The sequence below is a fragment of the Caenorhabditis remanei genome, chromosome X (assembly GCF_010183535.1).
Source record: "Caenorhabditis remanei strain PX506 chromosome X, whole genome shotgun sequence".
Classification (NCBI taxonomy): Eukaryota; Metazoa; Nematoda; class Chromadorea; order Rhabditida; family Rhabditidae; genus Caenorhabditis; species Caenorhabditis remanei.
In genome coordinates, this window is record NC_071333.1 from 20,100,672 (window position 1) to 20,117,666 (window position 16,995).

The 16,995-nt window shown below is 36.7% G+C and overlaps 4 protein-coding genes across 4 annotated transcripts; 3 read left to right on the top strand and 1 right to left on the bottom strand.

Annotated features, from left to right (window-relative positions):
• Nucleotides 1–3,475: 3,475 nt before the first annotated feature.
• On the bottom strand, nt 3,476–3,863 carry GCK72_026028 (uncharacterized protein; the record flags this gene model as incomplete). Its single annotated transcript, XM_003101989.2, has 2 exons — nt 3,476–3,595; nt 3,648–3,863. 2 exons carry the CDS (start codon nt 3,861–3,863, stop codon nt 3,476–3,478), a joined length of 336 nt encoding a protein of 111 aa, XP_003102037.2.
• Nucleotides 3,864–9,958: 6,095 nt separating this feature from the next.
• Nucleotides 9,959–11,111, top strand: GCK72_026029 (uncharacterized protein; the record flags this gene model as incomplete). Its single annotated transcript, XM_003101958.2, has 7 exons — nt 9,959–10,171; nt 10,217–10,267; nt 10,317–10,463; nt 10,510–10,621; nt 10,666–10,790; nt 10,834–10,985; nt 11,033–11,111. The coding sequence occupies 7 exons, from the start codon at nt 9,959–9,961 to the stop codon at nt 11,109–11,111; spliced, it is 879 nt and encodes a 292-aa protein (XP_003102006.2).
• Nucleotides 11,112–14,026: 2,915 nt separating this feature from the next.
• GCK72_026030 (uncharacterized protein) lies at nt 14,027–14,489 on the top strand (the record flags this gene model as incomplete). Its single annotated transcript, XM_053736617.1, has 2 exons — nt 14,027–14,170; nt 14,223–14,489. The coding sequence occupies 2 exons, from the start codon at nt 14,027–14,029 to the stop codon at nt 14,487–14,489; spliced, it is 411 nt and encodes a 136-aa protein (XP_053580183.1).
• A 454-nt stretch (nt 14,490–14,943) lies between these two features.
• On the top strand, nt 14,944–15,507 carry GCK72_026031 (uncharacterized protein; the record flags this gene model as incomplete). The annotated part of the gene is made up of 3 exons (XM_003102013.2): nt 14,944–15,033; nt 15,078–15,287; nt 15,337–15,507. 3 exons carry the CDS (start codon nt 14,944–14,946, stop codon nt 15,505–15,507), a joined length of 471 nt encoding a protein of 156 aa, XP_003102061.2.
• Between the last annotated feature and the right edge of the window lie 1,488 nt (nt 15,508–16,995).

Below are 16,995 nucleotides of genomic sequence, written 5' to 3' on the forward strand. Positions count from 1 at the left end.
CCTCAGCCCGGATAAGTATAGACTATTACAGCGCCATGCTCGATCAGTCTAACCGGAACCGACACAGATAAGAATGGTTGGGGAAGTCAATAATATAAAAATCATCCCGTTTTTTTGAAAGATTTAATTCAAAATTTAAAATTATCCCGTTTTTGGGAATTTCAATTATAGTTTTTTTTTCATTTCTAGCCCGGGAGGATTCAAACCCGCGTCTACTGAAGAGATCTTCAGCCCGGATAAGTATAGACTATTACAGCGCCATGCTCGATCAGTCTAACCGGAACCGACACAGATAAGAATGGTTGGGGAAGTTAATAATATACAGAGTATCCTAATTTCGAAAACTTCACCTATTTTTCCTTTGCGAGGTATTCATCTCTCTCCATCGGTGCATACGTCGACCCGTCTTGATCACTGCAGGCTTCCACTCGTCCATTTGTATTTTCGCAGGCCGTGTTTACTGCAGCTTCTAGGAGATGCTGAGACGAGGTGCTGAAAGAAATAGTTTAATTTAAAGTAAATGTTATAAAGTGTTGTGGGTAACTATAAGCAATAGAATGAAGCATGGAGAACTTAAATAGACCTCACAGCAGGCCGCATTGAGAGGAGAATGACTGAAGACTGGCCTACTAGCAGATGTGTGCGGGTGTGGCTTATTGGGTGCGTCCAGTATGATTTCCCAAGAAGATAAGGTGGCAGACTGTTTTATGTGAAGAAAAACGTACCAAACAATATACCGAGAAACAATGTGTAAATTTGTTGACATGTTTAAATCTAGTAAGACATCTGCTATTTACCTGAACTACCGTAGTACTGATGTAATAATAGGGAACAGGAAAAAGTAATTTTTCAAAGAAATGAGACAGTAATCAAACAATTCTGGGGGTCGTGGACGGTTTGCCGTCGTCTATTCGATTTCCCAGAAAGATAGTGACAGGTGGTAGTATTTGTGGCAGCGAACAACACTAAGAACACTGGCCGACATTTTGTTTTTATTGATCTCTGCGTTTGCACCTTGTTGGCTTACGAATGTGAAGATCAAAAATCCGTTTGAATGAATTCCCAAAAATAGTGGGAAAATGAAGAAATGTCAGTAATTTCGGAAGTTTTTTCGTGTTCTGCTCAAAAAGTTCACATCAAATCACTGATGTGTGATAGTATAAAGCTGAGAAATTTAAAAGAAATTTTGGGAATCACGGGTGCACTAAAGGAAATAGGAAAAGAAGAGAAGGAGCGAATCATTAAACTGTCTTAATTACATCTCATCTTAATGTTAACTACATTACCGTGATTTTGTCTAATATCGAGATGTCACGTCAGAAGAACAAGTTATTCCAATTGTTCAAAATAACTTACCCATTCTAGAGTCTCATTCCATATGAACACTTTTTTCATGTACCCGAGTAGGCTTTCATCGTTACATCAGGTGTATTGTCCTTGGCACTGAGTCCTATCCTTGATCCTAAAAACAGGACTTTTTTAAATCTAGAAATCAACGAAATTATAATCGAAATTCCTGAAAACAGGGTACTTTTTATGAAATTACTTCCCATACCATTAACGCCCATTTTGGGATGATTTCCTTTCTATCTAAGAAGGTAGTTAGTCTCCGACCGCTAACCTCTGTCGGCTTCTCACAATTCTATTTTTTCCGGTCAAACTTTTTTTCGTGACTCTATTTCTGTTGATTTCTGGAAAAAAAGAATCTAACCAAATAGAAAAGAGAATGTGAGAGAGAATTCCAAGCATAAGAATTTTTAATTGGCCGGTTCCGCCTTTTCTGCAAAAAATGGTAGCGTATTATTACAATACATCGTAATAATTTGCCGACTACAAAAAACCTGTTCTCCGATGTTTGACCGCCGCCGCCGCCTATACGCCTATACGCGGAAAGCATTTAGAAGTCAAACAATCGTAGTCGACCTTTTTGTAGTTACGTATTACGGGGAATTGGATCAATTGCCTCAGTCTACTTTGCAATTGATATGTTCAAGAAATATTCTGCAATTCCGGAAGTTTTTTTAAATGAATTATTCATCAAAAAATTTTCGAGATAATCCTCTGATCATTGACACGATGTAGAGAAGTCTAGACAGCTGACTTAGTATGAATATCAGTCTCCTCCCATGAAAGTGCATGTGATCAGAGCAAGTCATGTGCATTTGTGCAATATAAAAGCAGCAAGAGCGTCGTGTTTTCGCATTTTTCTCGTGCTGAGATGCTGACTCCTCCGCTATTTGTCTACTGTGTTTTCTAACTTTGAAGTGATTCCTGACAGCAGTTTTTGGAATTTTTCAAGTAAAAACTGAGTATGAGTTTCGTAAAGTTTGTGGAAGCATTTATAATCTACATTCCAATTGAAGCAGTCTATTGTTTAACCTTGGTTTTTTAAAAATTACTCTGGTTATTCTAATCTGCATGACTGTAAGTAAATTCATTTCTCACTCATTTAGTAAACTTATCTTAACGCATGACGCTGATTTTTAATTTGGGATGACATATATCAAAAATATCATTACCTTACTATTGCTGATTTGGTGATAAGGCCGGCGAGATTGGTGATAGTTCGGTAGTAGTTTTGCATTTGTAAATGGCAAGCAATTGATTGCTAGCTGTTGAAGACTTATTGATCATTGATATCCACATGACCAGTAGACACTGAGCCTCTATTCTTCAGAAAAGTTTTGTTCTTCATGTCCCGTCCTCTCCTTACTAAGATCAACCAAATTTATTTTAAATCTGTACAGATTGTTTTTATTTCAAACTGCCCATAATATTCCTTCGCGATATCACATTCCTCTATTTTCAAGTTTCATTTTATGAACACATCATTTCTAGTTTAATCATTTTTTCTTTTTTCTGACTGACGTTGAGAACATAAAAGATTCTGGAAATGATGTGAGAAATGTTATGTAGTCCACACGAGATCAGGCTGGACGAGCCACTATTGCTAAGCACTGCGGCAACAATGACTGAATCTACCATGGAAGACCGAGACGAAAGTCATTTGATACTGAAATCCCTTTTAGCAGTAGAAAATGTTCCCTGTGTGCTATTCCATAGTCTCCTTTTTTACTTGTCGTCAGCCCAAGGCTCATTTCGAATTCTTCTATCAGCTCCGCATTGTCGTTAGGTTTTATCAACATAAGAAGAGATCAGAAGATTCACCAATGTTAAACAACTTCATATGAGAATTGAGTCAAAGATAAAAGACCAAGACGAAGTTCATTTGCTACTGAAGTCCCCTCCCCCTCTCTTTAGTACCTGAAATTCCCCCAACTCCCAAACACGGGCTATTTTAACAAGCATTTATTGATTCACTTTCACTTTGATGATGTCAGAAAAAAGAACAGAGAGGTTAGATTATTCAAAGAGGTTAGAGTTGACGAGGTTAGAGTTGATTAGATTTGCAGAGACGGAGAAACGAAGAGCACTGGACATCGGAAGAGGTGACATCAATTCATCGTTGGACAGCTCATGGCATGGTATAACCCGATGATTTGAATTGCTTCCAAGAAATTGGGATGTTGCAGAGCTCGGTGGAGCAGATGCACTCCCAAAGAGGAAAGACTTCCCCTGTCTGGCTTTTTTGGGTCTGAAAATAAGTAATAATTAGGATGTCAGAATTTCTTTTTCATTCAACTAACCGTGAGGATACACCCGTCCGCTTGATGCTTGAAGTGCTTTGGTAACTTCTGAAGTCCCGAGAACGACGAAGTTCCATCTTGTGGGTCAAACTGGGCCATACAGACGGACACACCGTCGACGACTGTCTTCTGGAACTCGTCCACCCGGTAGCATTGGATGCTGAGGACTGGGTGAAGAAGAGCCAACAGAAGAAGAACAGCAACGAGTCTTGCCATTTTGGAGAGAGAGAGAGAGGGTGGAAGAGGAAGTTGAGCTGGATTGGCGGCCCAGAGAAGTCGTGGTTGGTGAACAGTGAACGCGTCAGGGTCTTTTATAGAACGAACTTGCTCCGCCCTTTATTCGACCCACTATGATGATTTTGGAGCTCCACCCATTCTCCGGTACAAATGATGTTCTCATCTGGCCCCACCCCCTTTTCAAGATCAAGACCAAAATTTTGAAGATCAGAAATCGCTCTGAAACTACAGTATGACAAGGAAGTAAACATCACAGAGATCTGTTATAATGACTCAACAAATCCTCATACTGATATGAATAGCAAGAACTGCACAAATAGGTTAGTACGGGTTGATTAGTTCCGGGTTGTTTCGAAACTGTGTAACATGGCATCCGGGATTAAGTTGTTAGGAAATTGTGTCAGTTCGGTAGTGATTTTTCAGCTCAGAAAACTACAAAAAATGTGTCGGTTATGGATTTAGTACAGTTATGGAGTCGTCTGTTGTTAAAAGTCTAGATTTGATTAATCAATCTCAAAGACTGGAACTCTTGAAATAAGACTGAAAAACATCCGGAATAAGCACATTTCAAGTCATTTACTGGAATCGATAACTGATATCTTATTTTCGTTCACTTGAAATTCGTACTAAACACTGATCATCGATTGTTACGTGTAGGAATTAAAACATGGCTTCATTTCGTTAATTTCGGAAAAACATGTTTCTGGGTACACGATGCATTCAAAATCCGTGTGATCACTTTTTTCTATGACATAAATCCTATTCTGAGATCTTTTTTTGTGACATCAAAATCAGAAGAGTTATTGATGCAAAGATTGTTATTCAGATCAGAAGAGTGGAGTCATTCAAATTTCGTATCTTGTCATACAAGGATGTGACCAGGAAGTAATTGAAACATGTTGAGTTGAGCGATCCTGAAACATTTTATCATTCAAAAATCGGTTCTCAGATGTTTTTTTAGATGACAACTTTTTTCTTAGGCTGTTTTAAGGTTGCAGATCAGTAAATAATGTTTTTTTCATATTGGCCGCTTTCTATGCAGAAGTAGTTTTGGTAGTTCATATTTTCGAACAGTAGCTATCCAGAAAGGTCAAGTAGAAAGAAGATTATTACCTATGAAGGTGGATCTCTATGATTGAACTACATCTTTTCCACAAAATAGCGTTGTGGGTTAATGACAAACATCAAGCGACTTTTAATTTTCTCATTTCTCAATAGAAAAACAGTGGAAGTCTGAAACATTTTGATTGATTCTGTATTAATCAACTTTTTCCGATGACCCCATTTTCTTCACACGTTTTAGAACTTTTTCAAATTTTTAGGTCAAACACGTAATAATAACCACCTTGCACGTAGTTGTGATGGTTCTTAAGTTCAAACACTGAAAGAGATTATGAATCCTTAAAAAACATGTTTTTCCCAACTGTTTCTTACTCATTGCCATTTCATTAATCTCGTTATCTCAATCCTTTGAATTTCAATAGAAAGGTGATGAGTATTAATTTCATGTATTAACAATCATGACGAAAACAGATTATCAAAGAAAAACCAAGAAATCATTGGGCTGGAAAGATTTCTGCAAGAATGTCAAAGATTGTGCCTGTAAGAATGCCATTCTGATAAAGTGGTTTCAAATAAATTCCTCAATAGTGCTGAAAATATTGGAAACACCTGCCTCGAAACCTTTTCTGTTTCGAACCAAGTTCTTTGTTGCTCCACATTAACTTTCTGGGGTTTTGAAGTTTTCCTGAAAATAATTGCTGTAGTTCGTGTCAAATTTTACTTTCTCAGCATTCATATTGCATTATTGAGTTTCAGTTAAGTCATTCTTTAACAAAATCTTACTACATGGTACCTTTTTTTTCCACATAACTGCTTTTGAAACTATTGACGCACGTATAGATCAGGCCCAGAATCTTTCGAAATTGGAATCAAAAATAGACACGGAAAAGAAACTGGGATTCAAATCATGGAGAGCAATTCTCAAACCAAATACTGAAGAGACTTACCAGTTCACAATAAATAGTTTTAATTATTTTTTCACAATCTATTAGTGAACTTTTTACGGTTTCAAGCTTGGGAGGTCAGGAAGAAAGAGTATTAGACATTGGGACACATCGACAGGTTACGGACAAGTGAGCTGGTTAGTGGTGTTTTATTAACCCGAATCTGGCTTACGGAAAAGCAAAATAAACCCATCGCGGAGAGCAATTCTCTTGAACTTTACACAATCAGTTTTTTTTTCACGTTTTTCTTCTCGAGTTGACAAAGAAGTACGCCAGACGAACTTCCCTCGAAACAACAGCTGTGCCAAAGGCGCACCAACCAGCCAACTTCCCTGCACTCCGGTATGTGTGTCCCAATGTCCACTTCCTATCAATTCTGTCCGCGCGCTAATAGGGCATTTATCAGAACATCTGGCGCGTTGCAAGAGAACTTGCTTCAAGTTCTACGCCATAGTACTTTCTTTCAATATTCCTTCCAGATTAACCGGTTATCAAGTCAAATAGTTTGTCATTCATTATCATTATCTGTATGTTTATGATGTTTTTGAGGTATGCTGATAAGCATACTTGCAAACCGGGCTGAAACGGGCCGACAAGGGCCAAAACGGGCCGACACAGGCCGGCGCGTAACTCGCGTCAAACTTAATATTATGAGCTGAAAAATATACCAAAATCTAGATCTCGGCGAGTTCTATATCCGTGACCTACTACGGGAAGGGCGACTTTTTGTTAATGTGCCGCGGGCCGGGCTAGAATGGTTTTTTTTTTTGAAAATTTTCGCGTTTTTTGAAACTTTTTCCCGGACCGCGACATATTAACAAAAGCCATCCGGACCGTAGTAGGTCACCGATGTAGAACTCGCTGAGATCTACATTTTCGTATATTTGTCACCTCACAATATTAAGCGCGAGTTACGAGACGGCCCGGTTTGCAAGAATGCAGATAAGCCCTCGGACCATTATTAAGTTTAATACCATTCAAATTCGCCTGTTATCAATTTATTACAATTCAGAATACCTCGATGTTGAAAATTTTGATACTATATTTTGTAACGAAAAATTTTTCAAATATTTTTTCCTTAGTTTGTCTGCATTCGAGAATTTGTTCTGCATTTAAGACTTTAAAATACAAAACTTGATCCGCAAGAGCTCAAAACACCAGGTTGGAAACGACCCAAAAGCCTACCGTAATCTTAAGATTAACGTTTCTCATCAGAGCGCTGCCAATCGATGGTATCTTCAGAAGCCATGTGACACACATACACACCAGATATTGGCACAAAGGGATTAGGATAAGGATTTGTTTCAAAATTCCAAACCGCATGATTCTGGGTGCATCATGCACCCATTTAAAACAAGAAGATTAGTGATTAGTGACACAAATACTATTGTCACTCGCTGATATTTGACTAATCTCGTTATCTCAATCCTCTCTATTTCAATAGGAATAGGATAAGTAATGATGACACATGTATCGGAATTTATGTTGAAAACAGATTAAAGATATGAAAATTTGAGGCCATAGGACTGTGATGTTTCATATCAAAGTTACCCATTTCAAATTGCGGGAAGCGGAATGGGAAAAAATCTCTTGGAATACAATCTCTTGGATTCTGGTTTATGGAATTCTCGTTGGATCAAAGTGTACCAGAATGACGGTGTTTTTCCTATTCTCATCAATGTTTCATTCAATATTCATTGTAATTCATCAGTTCTCGTCATATTCCAGGTTGAGCCACTGTTTATGAAAAATCACGCAACTGGTACCATGTGACACTCTTCGTTCTTCTGATTTCCAGATAGATATATTTGAATACTCATCTAAATCTGAAAACAAAAATGGGAATCTTTGAAACCTGTTTTATTCCACATGAACGCTTCTCAAAACTATTGACGTGCGTAAAGATCCGGTTCAAAATCTGTGGAGTTGGGGAAATGTAAATAAACATGAAAAAGATCAAAAAATCTAAGCCTTTGAAAACAATTAGGTGATGAGATACGTAAGAGGTATTTTTGAACTGGAAGGCAACAATCTCGAATACAACCGTTAACAACATCCTTATTTCCGGAATCTCAGGTTGAACCTGAGTCAAGAACACATTAGTAAGGTCCGAATGGTTTCGCCAAAGTGGAGACAGAAGAGTTTATTTTCAAACTGCTACAGTCAAAAAATGCTTTTGCTTTTGTCAGTCTTGTTAAGATTCCTCAACCTTCGAATTATGATCATGTAACGGAAAAGAGATTTAAGGCACGTACTTTTTGTCAGCATAAACAATTTCTGCGGATGCTCTTATAGTCAGAAACCCAATAAAAGCAATGGGAGATGCTGCTTTGTCTTCATAGGTCTAGTATGAATGGTTCAAGGTGCACGATGCAATCAATATCTTTATGATTTCTATTTGTCATTATCACATTTTTTTAGATCCCACTTTTGATAATGGAATACATCAGAGAACTTAACATAATATTATATATAATATTAATGGAATAATATATTTTTCCATTGTTTCCTTTTTTCTTTTGAATATTCTTTTTATGCACACATGTCTGTGTGTCCCGATGTCCACTCCTTCTCTCTTTGGCACGCGGATCGATAGGGTTCCAGTTACCGACGGTCCACTTTGTAAACCATCTAAATGAGGAGCAATTTGAGTCAAACATGCCATTATACTTATTGAGATAATTATGAGCGTGGGCACAAGTAAGCGATCCGAAATCTATGTCGAACATGTTATTTTCAACTGTTGCTTACTCATTGCCATTTTACTAATCTTGTTAGCTCAATCCCTCCAGTTTCTATTGAAACGGGATAAGATTAGATACGTATTTTATAAAGTTTGTCACGAGGAGGGATTATCAATATGAAAACTGAAAATAACAGGATTACAAAAGTTTATGCTAGAGTGCAGGATGTTTGGGACTGTAACACTGACATATGTCATCTAGTATCACCAAAATGTTAAACTTCTCGGTTCCAGTTTATCAGATTATATTATTCTTTGAAATTTCACTGCCTCCACGAAGAGTTTCAAATTACTTCCTTGTGGTGTGATCGATGTATCCTTCTCATGTTCTGGTTGAGTCAACATTATTCTGAAAGTGATGCTCCTGGCACCTGGCAGCACCGTTGTATTCTTTTCATTTTTGGATGGACGCATATGATTGCACACACACTAGAAACTACGAATATTCTTGTTTGTTATTCAACATGACCAGTTCATATGACTATTGACGTTGGTAAAGATCAAGACTGAAATGTAGCAGATTTGGAAGCAAAAAATGAATCAGAAACAAAAATTTTATGATGTGATTTGAGTTCAAATCAAAAAGAATCTTTTCAGCTACAGGATAATTCAAAAACAAGTATGACAAACTGAAAGAAGAATTTGATTTTTTAGAAAAAAGACTCCTGAACTTTGAACTTTTGTTGCAGATGACTGTTTTTTGAAAGACCTATCTTAAAACTCACACATCTGCAATAATAAACGTCCAGAATCTCACTGCTTCTCTTTCAAAATGACATTCTGATTATTAATTTTTCAGGGAAATCTCAAACAAAAAATTTGTCAACTACAAAAATGAAGCTATGTTTTTAATGAACATTTCCTGTAGGTTACAGGATAATAAAAGATTTTGCGACGTGCTTTCATGTCCCACTAAACACCGGAAACTTCAACAACCTTCAATCGGAACTGTAACTTTGATCTCTAACGGGTTTAAAACTACTCGAAATCTTGCTTGTTAATTTCACTCATTCCAAAACACAATGTGTTCTCAGATCTTATTTTCCAAAAATACATTCTGTCAAATTTTCATGTATTTGCAATAGTCTGCAAAAAAAAAGGAAGGAAACGACACGAATTAATATCCGAGTCACCATGGAAAAGACATTGCAAAAAATGAATTCTCTTCTCAGTTTTTCCTCATTATGCCATTCTTTATGTTTTCACTTCCCGTCCGAATGTTCTCTATTCTTATTTTCCTCTGCTTTCTTTTTTTAAGAGTGAGTCTATTTTGAGAAAGTAAGTATGTTGTCAAATATGAATTTAAGACCGAAAGTGCATTCAAAATGGTTCTAATTCACGGTCAACCGTCCGACTGGAAAAGTTACATTAACCGCACCGCTACTATCAAAGACTGTATGAGTTACTGTGTCACTCTGAGTACGTGTGTAGCTGTGTACGTGGAGAAAAATGCCAAAAATTGTTGGGTATTTCAAGTTGGTCAAATACAAAAACTGAAAGAAACTCTCAGCATTCAAGGACACAAGATTGCTATGAAGGTAGACAGAGGTCCCGATTTTTAATTCAAACCTTTTTTGTTTAAGGTCGAGCAAACAACAACCTGCGCTAAATCTTTCAATTCAAACTCTATGACTGTAAGGGAAAACTTTTGATAGAGCGCACTTGCAGCACTCGGCTTTTCAGGGTTCTGTAACAACAGCTACAAGTTATCTTTCTTATAAAATACACCAAGGCACCGATGGTCGTTGGATTTTTACAACTACTCAAGTTCTCGAATGCCCAGATAACTACAGACTCTTCACAAGACCAAAAGGGTTATGGTGTATTGGGGTAACCGTCATTGAATAGTGTCTAGATACCATTTTGTGTGTTTCAGGTCATATCTGTGAACTTGTGTATATCTGGAGATGACAGCGCTACAAAATGTGCAGCTACTGGAGGAGTCTTGAGCGGTCTTCAGACGATGGAAGAAACAAATTATATTTATGGTAAGAATATCGAATTGCGAAAAAGTAGACGGTGTTTGTTTCAGGATTGGGTCAAGCCGCTTTGAAAAAAGATCCGACTTATAATAAATTTGGATATTGGGTCAATGGAAGAAGGAAATCCAGTTGTATGCCACCGGCTCAACGTAGCGCATCCTGCAATGGTGTTAATGTAAGTTTGGAATAAGAGAATGAGACTTAATTTGATTATTTAGGAATTCACTTACACCGATCCTTTGCTCTCCGCCTATGATGGATACCAATTTGCAACAAATGAACCGAACGGAATAGTTGCACAATCGACAACATCCAACTGCTTGAACATTCTTTTCGGAAAAACTGTGTTGTTTGGAGTTGACGATAATGGGTAATAAAAGTACTAGTTATTGTTCATGTTTTTTTTGATTTTTCCAGCTGTACCCATCCGAACGAAGAAACAGAACTTTGCTACAAAGGATATGTCTGTGGAGTGAAACCAAGTGCACCAGCTTGAAAATTCTATATTTTTTTTGATAAAATAAATATAATTATATTGTTTTTTTCCTCATGAATCTTTTGAGCGCGCAATTAAACCGAAATCAACTGGCAACTAAATTTCAGGATTGTGAAAGAACTATTGGATGGGGAGGATTTTGAAAAACTCCTGGAAATCAAAGTTTCCATACAAAATAGTTTATTGAGCAGACGAAAGTCCTAATAGTGGTTGATTTGGATATTTTCAGTGGTGAATGACAAAATTGAAAAATTATGTCATGGTGGAGCTAATCATCATGATATATGGGATACCCTATTTTTCAGTATCTGTTACTCAAATGTAATACAGAATTTTTGAAGTTTTCAGGTATTTTTTACAAGGTCCTTTTTAAAAAGTTATAGACTACCCAAAATATCCGTCCTTGACACCATCAAACTTTTTATAACAATATTTCAACAGAGCAGTCTTCAAATGTATCAGTGGATCTCCATACGTCTTCTTACTTTCAAAACATAACGTAATCAGTGATATCATGACACGTTTTCAAGAAGTTCGTCATTTCCAACTGAGTAGGAGAAATATTAATAGCTCTTGCACACCAATCTCTTTTTTCAACATTATATTTTCCCTCACATGACGTTTCATAATCCCGTTATTTCTTTTGTGTCATTGTCCGTAGAGATTTGCAAATTATGGGAGCAGATTAAATTCGGATTAGCTAAACTTCCATTCAATTTTAGAATTTGCTTGATACCGGGTGGCACCAGAAAGTTTAATTGTTTTTATATTGTTTTCTTTCAGAGCATAAACCAAGTTGGGACAAATTCGAAAATTCGCGGATTGACTATTGATCTAGGAAATTTTCATGCAGCTATAAGACGTCACGCAAAACAATTTTCGTATATTTCATCCTTTTTAGTTGAATGCACATATATCAGAAACTACGATTCTCTAATCCTCTTGTTTGTCATTCCACATGACCGCGTCATATGCCATCTGACGAATGTAGGTTAAGATCGGGTTCGAAATGTATCGGATTTAGAATCAGAAGTGGAGTGGATGAATCACAAACAAATATTGGGTGACTTGAATAAAAAAAATAGAGTCACGTCAACAAAAAAAACAGTGGAAGATTGTCAAATTCAAGGTTGTGACAAAACATACGAAGTTTATTAGGGTAATTTCAGATATGTTCTTAGGCACAGACTTCATTTTTATTCTCAGGTTTGAAATACTTAAGCCCTGGCGTACCATTGACTCGTTTTTCTTCCGTTTCTTATTATCTTGCTCATTAGCTGGTATGATCGGGAAAGTGTTAACTGTGGAAATGTAGATTCTAAAACAGAGTACATTTTATCCCTTGACAACTTTCTTCCTTTTCATCAAATAGCAGAGATGCACTGCCCTCACGGTAACAAAGGAAGATGCTCTGGCGTATCACTGGCGCGTTTTTCTTGCGCTCTGACAATGTTCCCAGGAAATAAGCAAAAAAAGCAACATTGGTGTCAAGTTGAACACTTTAAGACACGGGAAACACCTGCGTGTCCGCCGAAAGCAAAGAAGACTAGTTCATAAATACATTTGAACGATAATACGTCAGTGGGTAAATTGAAGCAAACTTCAGGGTATGACAACATTTCTTGGAATCACAGACACATAACCTGAAAAGAAAACGGGAAAATTTTCCACATATTATGATATCAGTATTTTTATCACTTGGCTCCTATTTAATAAAATTTGCTCGTTTGTCTTTTCTGTACCGGCACATCTGCCATTATTTCTTGCTGACTCTACTGATTGAGGCTGTCAATAGCAATAGAAAACCATTCAGGACTAACAGGTGTCAGTTTGAAGCGGAACATCTTGAAATACAAAACTTGAAAAATAAAATTCAATAGTCATAGAGTATTTCATCAGTTGGAACTATTTGTGAATATTTTTTGTATGTTGAGATATAAGTATTTGAATCATCATTCAAACTACCGTAGTCCTCATCGGGTTGCCAAGTGTGAGAGTTTGACATTCTATTTCTGAAATATGAATAAACTCCTTCCAGAGCTTTGAGCTTTGTAGCGCTTCCTCGCTACATTTTTTTCAATTGGTAATCATTTTCCAATGTTTATCGTTGTTTTACCTAGATATCTTTGACATATTAAAACGAAACAAAAAGCGGCAGAACCCTAATATGCCATGGTTACACTGATAAATATGTTATTTTTGTCTTCTCTCTACCCATCATCAAAATAGTAATACACAACTGAAAACATCTAAATACTTCTCCCATTTCGTATCGTTTCCAAAATAGATTTGTGTCTCAGTGCACTTGATCACATAATTTCTGTCAGCATATTCCCAAATGCCATTTGTAATTATTGGTTTCAAACTAACTTGCACACTTGAAATCAACAATTTCAAGATTTTTTAGAATTGATCAGTAGCAGGAAGCAAATAGAATACGGTAGAAAAAGAGTACAATGCGCACTCAAAATTGTGAATTCAAGATATTTGGAAATATGAAACCCCTCAATTAACTTTTCTCAAATACTTCCTCCTTTTGTCTTTGAACTCAAATCTGTGTTTCTAATTATAAATTCTGTGTTGTTGAAGACAAGAATCGAAAAGTTTTTGAGTTCATACTGAAGGAAAAGAGGGAATCAATTTTCAGTTATAAACTGAGATTTCAACAGAATTCTTCCTCCGCACACACACCCCACACACACTCTGATTCTGAAAGCTGTAATTTAAATATTCGAATAGACAGACAGATTACAACTTTGTCCCGACGGGCTTCCTTCGTCTATACCTTCCACTTGACTCATTTTATTTTGTTCCGAAGAAAAATGTCAAATTCTTCTCTGTCCCCAACTCCGTTTCCGGGTATTCATAAAAATGAAGCTTATATCAACTATGAGTTCTCTTTTTTCACTCTTCCGATGTTTCTTCTCGTCATCCCTATCTTCTATATGCCCGTCACGATTATCATAATTCTACGAATCTTCGTAAAGTTATTATACGCAGTCAAGGATAGAAATGTCAATGTCCCCCTGTTCAGTGCAATCTGTATTTCTCAATTCATGGTGAGTTGTTGTAATTCAAAAAGAGACATCCATAAAGCAGATTAACTTTCAGTGTCTTCTATTTTTCATTTGTGACTTCTTTTATATACGTCTGATGACAAGTGGAGTATTCACTAGTTGGTGTGCAAGTGTTCTTCCAAATCGATATCTAATCATACTCTATACGACAACATATTATGTAAACTACGCGACTGTGTTATTCCCATTTTTAGTTTCCACAATGAGATTAATTCTATTCGCTTATCCCCAAAATCAAGTGAAGGTTCGGACATGCGATGATCTTTCAAGGGAAGTCTTTGGAGACGCGGCTTTCAAATGATGTATAAATTTGGTTATAGGTACTTTCCACAACATAAAGTCCATTTCTCCCATAAAAACCGGCAAAATGTCTCTGCGAATCGAGTTATGAGCTTTTCAATTTTAGCATTTTCACATAGAATGCCGAATCATCCGTCTACACGTCACCGCGCGGTCCCATATGTGTTTTCCAGCGGTTCTCTTTTCCTCGTACGTTAAAAATGAGAAAATCAATGCTATTTGAAATGGACTTCCCGTAACCAAAAATGCCTATAATCAAATTTATAGATTGTTTGAAAGCCGCTTCACCTAAGATTTCCCTTGTTAGATGCTCACTTTCCTGTTGTCCGTCTGTCTAGCCACTTCCAATTGATGCTTTCCATTTTCAAAAATTATCTAACTTTCAGATCAATGCAACCATTCTCCGTGTTGCTCTTCCTATTATTTTTATCTATCCATTTTTCAGTACATTTTTTATGTTCACAGCTGAAGGCTACTGTGTCCAAGCGAGAGGTCCATTCCCATTCGGATCAGTTATACTCGGATTTCAAGGATCTTTGTATGGGGTGAGATTTCTTAGAATTTAACCTCTGAAAATGATCAATTTTAGCTTAAAAACAGCTATTTTCTCCTGTTCAATAACATTTTCTGGATGTCAGCTTGTCTGATTAACAACTCGATTCTTTTGGTCAAATTAGTTCAACTAAAGAGGTCATTGAGTCTCCACGCAAGGTCACAGAGGTCATACAAAGCGGAAGTGTCTCTTACTTTCACCACATTCTCCATGATTTTCTCGTATTTGTCGAATTCAATGATTGTGGTAAAAAAAAACTTTTAAAAACTGATCGAACCGAAATGATTATTTTCAGATAACTGCACAGCTTGGTGGTGACTTGACATACTATGCAATCATGCTTCGTCCGTTTGGAAATGATTTGGAAACATGTGTGGTTCCATGGGTATTCTATCTCACTCATCCGATCTTTCGAAAGAAAACTACTACTCTTCGGGTTTTCCATCAGGATAAATTGAACTCTTGATTATTTTTGTTAATTGTGTTATTTGATTTTAAATATTTAGCATGAAAACAAAACGTTGAGATCACATCCAGAGACTGTCAAAATCTAGTTGGAAGCTACAAAGTGAAAACAAAGTACTCTTCGAAGCAGAGTTGCAAAACTTGGACGTTCTAAGAAGACAGTTTTTCATTGTCAACATTATGATCTCTTCCAGACTTGAAGATGTCTGCCGGTCCGGCCCAGTTGGCCCGGAGTAAAAAATGTGCTCTATTTAGAAACGTTCATCAGAAATAGTCAATAATTTTGTGTACGTTTGAGTTTTCATTGATTCTTCAAAGCGTAGTCAAAAATTCATTTTTTTTTGCAAAAAATAACGGAATTATTGTACTGAGACCCGGCCTTATCCGTGGCGGGTCTGATTTTTTCCGCTTCTAATCCCCACTTTACCTTTTAGTCCAGACAATGACTCAAATAACTTGTTTTCTAATGACACCTTCCATTTGTATTTCCGTGTCTGCTGAATAATTCATCTCGAAATAAAAAGATCGAAGAAAATGTGTAGAAAAGTCTACTCAGTATTCGAAATTTTAACCCTGTCATTACTTCGAATAACAAATTTTATTGTTTAACCTAAATGTTTATTTTTATTTTTTCCTGATCAAAATCAATGACGTAACCAACGAAAGAACTACTGAAAACTCTTCTTATATGGAAATGGAAATTCTCCTTATTGTTTTTTGAATTCTTTTTGTTTACTCTTCTTTTTTTCTTGTACAGTACATTATCTAAATTGGTAGCACATAATGTATTGCATCCTCTTTCCTCTTTTTTTCTTTCATCGCTCTCTCTAAGTTCCCACCAATTTGCGTCTATTTCACCATAATGAACGAAACATTTTGAAATCAATTCTGTACAGAGACATGGCCCCGTCAGGACTACTTGATCCGTCCAAGCAGCACAGAACTTATTTTTCAAAATCGTGAAAAGAATGTTGCAAAACTGACCGCTTTCGTCTTACAAGCCGGTATACTCCATCAATCTCAAATCACCAGTCAAAACTATGTGATTTATTTCAAACTGAGAAAAAAACTCCCTTTCTCATCAGAGTTGAGCGGAATGCGGTTTTTGAAATGGCGGAAGGCGGAAGGCGGAAAGCGGAATGGAAAAAAATGTCAAAAGGCGGAAGGCGGAACACAATGTCGCTTTCAAAAATACGATTTTGGCCTTATTTTGTAGTAAAAAACATTAAAATGGTTAAGTTTGAGTTTTTTTTTTTGTTTTTTTGATGAACACTGATAGCTTCGCTGCAAAAAACCACAAAAATATCAGTAAATTGGAATAGTTGATCAAATTTTTCAAGCTGAGGAAAAAATCTTTAAACAGCGGAAGGCGGAAGGCGGAAATAGGAAAAATTTTGGCGAAAAGCGGAAAGCGGAAGGCGGAATAAAACATTTTTCGACGGAGAGCGGAAAGCGGAAGGCGGAATTCCGCTCATTTCTGTTTCTCATA